General features: G+C 39.5%; 1 protein-coding gene across 2 annotated transcripts in view; it reads left to right on the forward strand.

Annotated features, from left to right (window-relative positions):
• LOC306881348 (E3 ubiquitin-protein ligase mib1) overlaps positions 1 to 7543 on the forward strand; it is a 66991-nt gene extending 59448 nt beyond the window's left edge. The window contains exons 19-23 of one of the 2 annotated variants that reach the window (XM_079435403.1): positions 2698 to 2817; positions 4378 to 4464; positions 4594 to 4665; positions 5051 to 5151; positions 5803 to 7539. In XM_079435403.1, coding sequence (XP_079291529.1) covers positions 2698 to 2817; positions 4378 to 4464; positions 4594 to 4665; positions 5051 to 5151; positions 5803 to 5943 — 521 coding nt within the window. In that variant the 3' untranslated portion in view covers positions 5944 to 7539. Of the gene's footprint in view, positions 1 to 2697; positions 2818 to 4377; positions 4465 to 4593; positions 4666 to 5050; positions 5152 to 5802 lie in introns of both variants that reach the window. The other variant, XM_079435404.1, reaches the window with a different exon arrangement.
• The last annotated feature ends 457 nt before the right edge of the window (positions 7544 to 8000 follow it).

An 8000-nucleotide genomic window follows, 5' to 3' on the forward strand; every position in this document is an offset into this window, starting at 1 on the left:
CCGCAACCTTTGGATAACGAGTCCGACTCTTTAACCATTAGGCCACGACTTCCCCATTATTGACTGGGTGGGGTTAAAATGCACTTGTCATGCAAAATTAAAAAAAAAAAAAAGTATACTTTTTCGGTATACAAAATATAATATCTTGTGTTATTTTTGTCCTATTGGTTTTGGAGCGAATTAGGACCTGGACAAGTGCTTTACAAATTTGAGATTCACTTTTACCTTGGGTTAGCATTGTTTTTTTTGTTTTTTTTATCAAAGGTCAATTTTAAAAACCTCTTTAATTGTCTATCTTTATTTATTTTTCTCACCACAAATAGAGCTGTGGTAGCTGGCATGGTGTTAAACTATAAACAAACAAACTCTACCTTGGGAAAATCCAACAGAAAATGAAGCACATCACAGTGATGAAAATGTCTTAGAGGTTAGGTTGAAGCTAAGTGAATTGTTTGCTCTCAGCTAACATTCCTCCTACGAGATCCCCTGAGTTTTATTCTCTCTATTTTACCATTTATCACATGTCAGCAAGACCCTCCCTTCCAGTTTGGTTTTATTGCCATTTTTCTGCCTTAACCTCAAACCGCAACCTCCTGTTCTATGGGTATTTGCATTTTCTGACTATTTAACAAGCTAACTTAACCCTATAACGTCTAGCATATGAAATAATAGTCAGAAAAATATGTATTTATTTGAAAATGGAACTGGTAATTGAACCAGTAAACTATTGAGCTTTTAAATATTTTCTAAAAAGTTTACGTGCATTTGTTGAGTGTAATTTTGAGTATAATGGCTTTTGCAGCTCGTATACTAAAATATAGGCAAATATGGAGGTCATATTTGAGGTTAAAAATACCTCAGATTACAGAAGGCATGTCGTAGATTGTGTGCAACGGGCATTTCAAAGTTTTGATCGTTGAAAATGTAGAGGCCTTTGAATCAAATATAGTATTGTGTGTGTGTGTGTATATACAGGTCCTTTTCAAAAAATTAGCATATTGTGATAAAATTCATTATTTTCTGTAATGTACTGATAAACATTAGACTTTCATATATTTTAGATTCATTACAACACAACTGAAGTAGTTCAAGCCTTTTATTGTTTTAATATTGATGATTTTGGCATACAGCTCATGAAAACCCAAAATTCCTATCTCAAAAAATTAGCATATCATGAAAAGGTTCTCTAAACGAGCTATTAACCTAATCATCTGAATCAACTAATTAACTCTAAACACCTGCAAAAGATTCCTGAGGCTTTTAAAAACTCCCAGCCTGGTTCATTACTCAAAACCGCAATCATGGGTAAGACTGCCGACCTGACTGCTGTCCAGAAGGCCATCATTGACACCCTCAAGCAAGAGGGTAAGACACAGAAAGAAATTTCTGGACGAATAGGCTGTTCCCAGAGTGCTGTATCAAGGCACCTCAGTGGGAAGTCTGTGGGAAGGAAAAAGTGTGGTAGAAAACGCAGCACAACGAGAAGAGGTGACCGGACCCTGAGGAAGATTGTGGAGAAGGACCGATTCCAGACCTTGGGGGACCTGCGGAAGCAGTGGACTGAGTCTGGAGTAGAAACATCCAGAGCCACCGTGTACAGGCGTGTGCAGGAAATGGGCTACAGGTGCCGCATTCCCCAGGTCAAGCCACTTTTGAACCAGAAACAGCGGCAGAAGCGCCTGACCTGGGCTACAGAGAAGCAGCACTGGACTGTTGCTCAGTGGTCCAAAGTACTTTTTTCGGATGAAAGCAAATTTTGCATGTCATTCTGAAATCAAGGTGCCAGAGTCTGGAGGAAGACTGGGGAGAGGGAAATGCCAAAATGCCTGAAGTCCAGTGTCAAGTACCCACAGTCAGTGATGCTGGTGTTGGTCCACTGTGTTTTATCAAGGGCAGGGTCAATGCAGCTAGCTATCAGGAGATTTTGGAGCACTTCATGCTTCCATCTGCTGAAAAGCTTTATGGAGATGAAGATTTCATTTTTCAGCACGACCTGGCACCTGCTCACAGTGCCAAAACCACTGGTAAATGGTTTACTGACCATGGTATTACTGTGCTCAATTGGCCTGCCAACTCTCCTGACCTGAACCCCATAGAGAATCTGTGGGATATTGTGAAGAGAAAGTTGAGAGACGCAAGACCCAACACTCTGGATGAGCTTAAGGCCGCTATCGAAGCATCCTGGGCCTCCATAACACCTCAGCAGTGCCACAGGCTGATTGCCTCCATGCCACGCCGCATTGAAGCAGTCATTTCTGCAAAAGGATTCCCGACCAAGTATTGAGTGCATAACTGAACATAATTATTTGAAGGTTTACTTTTTTTTTGTATTAAAAACACTTTTCTTTTATTGGTCGGATGAAATATGCTAATTTTTTGAGATTTTCATGAGCTGTATGCCAAAATCATCAATATTAAAACAATAAAAGGCTTGAACTACTTCAGTTGTGTTGTAATGAATCTAAAATATATGAAAGTCTAATGTTTATCAGTACATTACAGAAAATAATGAACTTTATCACAATATGCTAATTTTTTGAAAAGGACCTGTATACTGTATATACGCACACACTATGCTATATTTGATTCAAAGGCCTCTACATTTTCTACATGATCAAAACTATATATATATATATATATATATGAGAGAGATATATGATTAGAAGCTAACCCTGTACTTTGTGTGTGTTCCTGCAGACTGTGCCAGCCTGATGAAAAAGTGTGTACAGTGTCGGGCCGTGGTGGAGCGCCGCACTCCCTTCGTTTTGTGCTGTGGAGGGAAAGGTATGGAGGATGCCACTGATGATGAGGACCTTAGTGAGTGAACTTCCACACGTTCCCGTTTTTTTATTTCTCTTTCCTCTCTCTGCCTTGGTTCTCATGTCTCTCATGTTTAATATTTATGTTGGCTTTAGTTGGTGCTTCTCTGTTTCAATTGCCCACGCACTTATCTCTCCCCATTGTTATGACTAATCTGTTATTTCCCAAATGTGTTTTCATGACTCAAATCAGAGGTGTAGCCCCTCCTCTTAATGCATAATATCAACACCCTGGAATGAGCTTTGTAACTGCTCTGGAATGTCTTCGTAACATGCGCACTACAAGTTATAAGGATTTTTAGGAAGTCACTTCACGCAGACGAGTGAAAATGAATCCCCCGAATTCATTTTTCACAGAACACATCGAATATTTCTATAATTGGACACACGTCAAAGGGGCTATTCAAGATTTATTTTAGTCCCATCTTATTTTTGAGTTGTGCTTCACCACTCTTTGTTACAACATCATTCCTTTTGTATGTGATCATGACACTGCCCATGTTCTTTATGTTGGTTTAGTTTGAGTTCAAAGGGATACTGGTGTAAGTTCACTTTTTTTACAGTGTTTATTTATAGAGAGGAGGATCTGTTTCTTTTTAGCCTCGCTTAGATGTCTAACACATCCATCCACGCTGACATCTCTGCTGACCTACAGACATGCTGATCCACACAAGCACGCACGCACACACACACACACACACAGTCCAGTCAACAGAGGAATGTAGCCTTTAGCTCTTATCTCGGTCTGTCTTTAGTGCCTGAGCTCTGTTTGTTGTAAGGCGCCACTTTTCCACACACACAAAACCAAAGCAGCATCCCGTATAGACCTAACACACACCCCCTCTTTTCCCCATGTAGACAGCGCAATGAGAGAGAAATGCCACCATAGATGGGATTCTCTTCTGCTTCAGTCAGTTTAAAGACTAGAGCACTTTAGTCCCCACATACAAGAGGCTCCTCACTCTAAAAGAGGACGTGATAAACTGGCATCTGAAGGCTGTGGGCCTAAAACTTAATTTCCACCGAGAACTTGAATATGAACACAGGAAACATCCGCTAATGATGCTGTCAGACAGATTCTACATCATTTTTGGAAAATAAGATTGGGGGACTGTTAAATGACCTAGTGGAAATGATCCAGTCTTGTTAGCCGACCCCTGAAGCCAAGAAATGTCTCTCACTATGCCTCCATAAATATCCCCCTTAGTGAATATCCGTCAAATTTTTCCCCCAACTTGTCGGGCTTAAAATGAACCAGTCTGTCTTCTTTCATACTAATCCATCATAAAAAAATGTCCATTTCAGGCCTCTCAACACTTGCGGCCTCTAAAACTATTTTGGTGTAAATGTTTTTTTTTTTACAGAATGAAAACCCTAACATTAGGGATGCACGATATATTGATAACACATTGCTTATTGGCTGTTATTTGAGATGTTTAAATTTCATAATTGTATAATTGTATTGGGTGGTAATAGATACACATTTGTGGGCTTATTAATATCAGACAGAATTTTAATATCAGTGCATCCCTTCTTAAAATCTTTCCTTTTATAATAGTGACTGTCGTCACTTCTGCAGCCGTAAATGATGGATACCTTGATGAACAAGGCCTCCCTTCCACAACAGCTGTGTCAAAAACTTACAGTAACTTGCTCTTCCCTTTGCTCCCTCTAAAGAATATTTATAACTAGAATATGCCACAGGCTGGATTTGCCCCCGAGCCAACAGCAGGGGTGCATGCATTACGTAACACTGTGACTGGTTGCTTCTCAGCAGGGGGCTCTAACTCAATGGCAGGGGGGTCGCAGGATCTTCTCCAGCCCAACAATCTGGCACTAAGTTGGTGTAAGTATTCTATTCCTCACCCCAAGTTCTTCCTGCCACAACTCCTTCGGGCTCACAGTCCATATCTCCACCCCAGCATACGTCATTCTCTCTGGCCTGCACTACACGAATAGGAGAGGCCGTCAAGTGGGACCATAGGCCTGCTTGCGGCCTGCTGCGATTCAGTGCTGCGGGTTGATTCCGCACCAGGGTACCCCATATAAACCATGTAAAGTGTAAGAACAGGCACAGAATTTTTAGAATCAAGTAATTCCTCTGTAAATAGTAGACAAGTTAGGCTCTGGGATCTGCAAATGCTGAGGCCCAGGGCTCCAAGTTCACCACCTGCATGATCGGCTATTGAACTGGTGATACTTTTCTCAGTGGTCTCTGCTTTGCCTTTCAGCCAGCGGAAATATCCCAGCCTTGCAGAGGGACAAAGACAACACTAATGTCAACGCAGATGTACAGAAGTTACAACAGCAGCTGCAGGATATCAAAGAGCAAGTGAGCATTGCAGTTTATAGTAGGGGTGTAATGAATCACTGGTTTACTCAATGCATCGATTACAAATTCGGTCGATGCGTTTGCATCGATATTGAAATGTGAATTTTAAGTGAATTACATTTTTGGTCAGCAATTATTAAAAATGCTAAAAAGGAATGAATCACATTTTTGTAATGTTTTGTTCAAATATTTGAACATTAGTAACATGCTCAAATTAATAGAGACGAGCGTCATTTGCACAATTCAAAATTACTGTGTTGACAAGTATTCATGTTAACAGTCGGTTAGAACATAAATGTGCATTAGGTCTTAAAGTGACAGCAGCCTAATATACCTGCTACTGCCTACTGTATGCTCTTAACATGAATCAAACAACAAAAGACAATCAATTGCTCTTTAATAAGAATCAGTGGTAGTTTAATTGATTACAGTGAAGGCAATTCAATGTTTTATTTCCATAGTATCACTTATTTCAATACTACTACTAGACTGACTTTGCTCAAATTGTTCTTGAATTGAATAGAAAACCTATGAATCAAGAATCAAATCGATTCATTCTTACCAAAGATTCTAACCCCTAATTCTAATAGTTTTCTGCATATGCAGTTTTATGCAGTAATTGCTCATTTAATGTGTTTTCCTTCCACTCAGACTATGTGCCCCGTGTGTCTGGATCGCCTAAAGAATATGATCTTCATGTGCGGTCATGGCACTTGTCAGCTCTGTGGAGACAGAATGAGCGAGTGCCCCATCTGCCGCAAGGCCATCGAACGTCGCATCCTACTTTACTAGAGCGCCGGGCCATAGCAACATCCCCGTTTTCCAGCCACAGAGCGTGCTGCTGCTCTCATAAGCACCTTTCCTGTATCCGCAAGGCTCTCTGTGTCCACGCTAAGCTAAGAGTCATCAGTGTTACATCATCTTAATTTTATCTTTTAGGCTCTATATATGTTCAGTTAACTTCAGTTTTCTGTTTGCTTGGATTGTTCAGCAAGAAGAGGAAGAATCTTGCTTAACTACTTCATCTTGCCATTGTGTTCATGCAAGTGCCCACTTTTTTACTGCCACGAGCAGTTCAGCAAGACCTATAAGACATGAACTGACACTGTCAGGATCTGCTGTTTCATCTTTATAATGTCAGTGTATTATGCTCCTATATCCTGATGCAAACAATTGTATCTACAGTATCTGTCTAGGTCATGATACAGCATGGTGAAATGTAGAACGTGACTGAACTCTGTCCCACTGAATCTTTGGAAATTCATTTTAAAGTCTCATTCTGTGTGACGTAGCATTCAGTTTAAAGTCGTGTAAATGTAAAGCATCTGCATTTACTGGCGGAAGAAAGTTTGTCGTGCTCAAACAGTGAAATAAAACATTCACCTTTTAGCAGTACTGTTAGTATAACATTGCATGTTCCTCTCTTGAATTGCTGCTGTACTACAGTATATACACAGAGTATTATTGTGACATCATGGCTCGTCGCCTGATCAATGCAGGAAAGCGCATATTTCCATGCAAACTGATCCTTGTTGTCTTTAAAAGGATATTCATTTACTATACAACCATCATTATTGGATTGTTCTCCAGCAGTCCTACTTTATGCACCATATTGTCTTGCCAGATATTTAATACAAAAAAGATTTGAATAGAAATTGCTGGTCTTATGCTATTGTTCCAAAAACATGAAAAACATTTCATTACGTTTTGGGAATAAGGTGCTGTTTATCTTTACCTTCCTAGTTAATGTATTTGTACCGTTTTCTTCTAAATCCGAAAGACTTGGAATATACTGTGGAAAATCACCTGTAAGCTGTAATTGTTAAATGGGGCCTTACTTTAATTAGGCCACATGAACGCCTGACGTAAAAGAATTTGCAGTTGAGGATTGTTCATCAAAATAGTCAAATTTGACATCTTTCTGTGCTTGTTTTTTTTTCTGTGACCCGTTCCCATCATGGAGGAGGTCTAAAGTTACGTCTACAGTTGTTTTATTTCAGTGCAACTCGACACTGCGAAGAAAACATTTTTACTGGAAGCAAAAGTAGTTTCATACTTTACCTTTTAAAGATTTGTATCACACCTATGGTCTTTCTTTTCCAGTATTAGTCTTTTTGTGATCATTTTAACATTAAATACTAGATGCACTAATATACCTTAATGGTAGACTTGTATTGATTACTCAAACAGCCTGTTTTGTACCTTATTTTCAGTAAGCAAAAAAACTGGTTCAAGAAAACATTTTTTTTCTTTTGTTGTTGAATGAGTGTTTAATGTATGATGTACAACATTTATCATAGGAGAAACTCCTTTTGCCCTGTATTGCAATTTGCTTTGAAAATGCATTGCCGAATAAAGATCTAACAAAATGGAGCAGAGTACTTCACAATAGATGTTGCATTTTTTGCCTTTTCTTTCAAGACTCAGTCACTTCACATGATCAGAATGAACAAACCAGAATTTAATGTTGGTTTTCTTGATTATTGCAATTCCCTGAGACGAACAGAATAGAATAATGGCAGGTGGTCAGGGGTCTTTGAAATAATCCAATTAGACAAAACAATCAGTGTGGTCATGCATGAAAACATTAGTAGATTAAACTCAACTCATCCATAGAGAAAGATGTAATGGAAAAAGGCAGCACGACACATCTCTTGAGCCTTGACATGATTGTTACCGAGAGCTTTTACATCCTGTGTATCGACCGATTCATTTATAACCACGACTTCTCCTCTTCTGATGATGGAGCGGCCTCTTACTGGGGAAGATCCATAAACCACTCAGCCAGCTCCGATGTTTCTTCCAAAAAACCTGTGTATCCTTGATTCTGGCAGAGTGCATTAATGGTG

The sequence above is a fragment of the Barbus barbus genome (genome assembly GCF_936440315.1).
Source record: "Barbus barbus genome assembly, chromosome: 15".
NCBI lineage: Eukaryota > Metazoa > Chordata > Actinopteri > Cypriniformes > Cyprinidae > Barbus > Barbus barbus.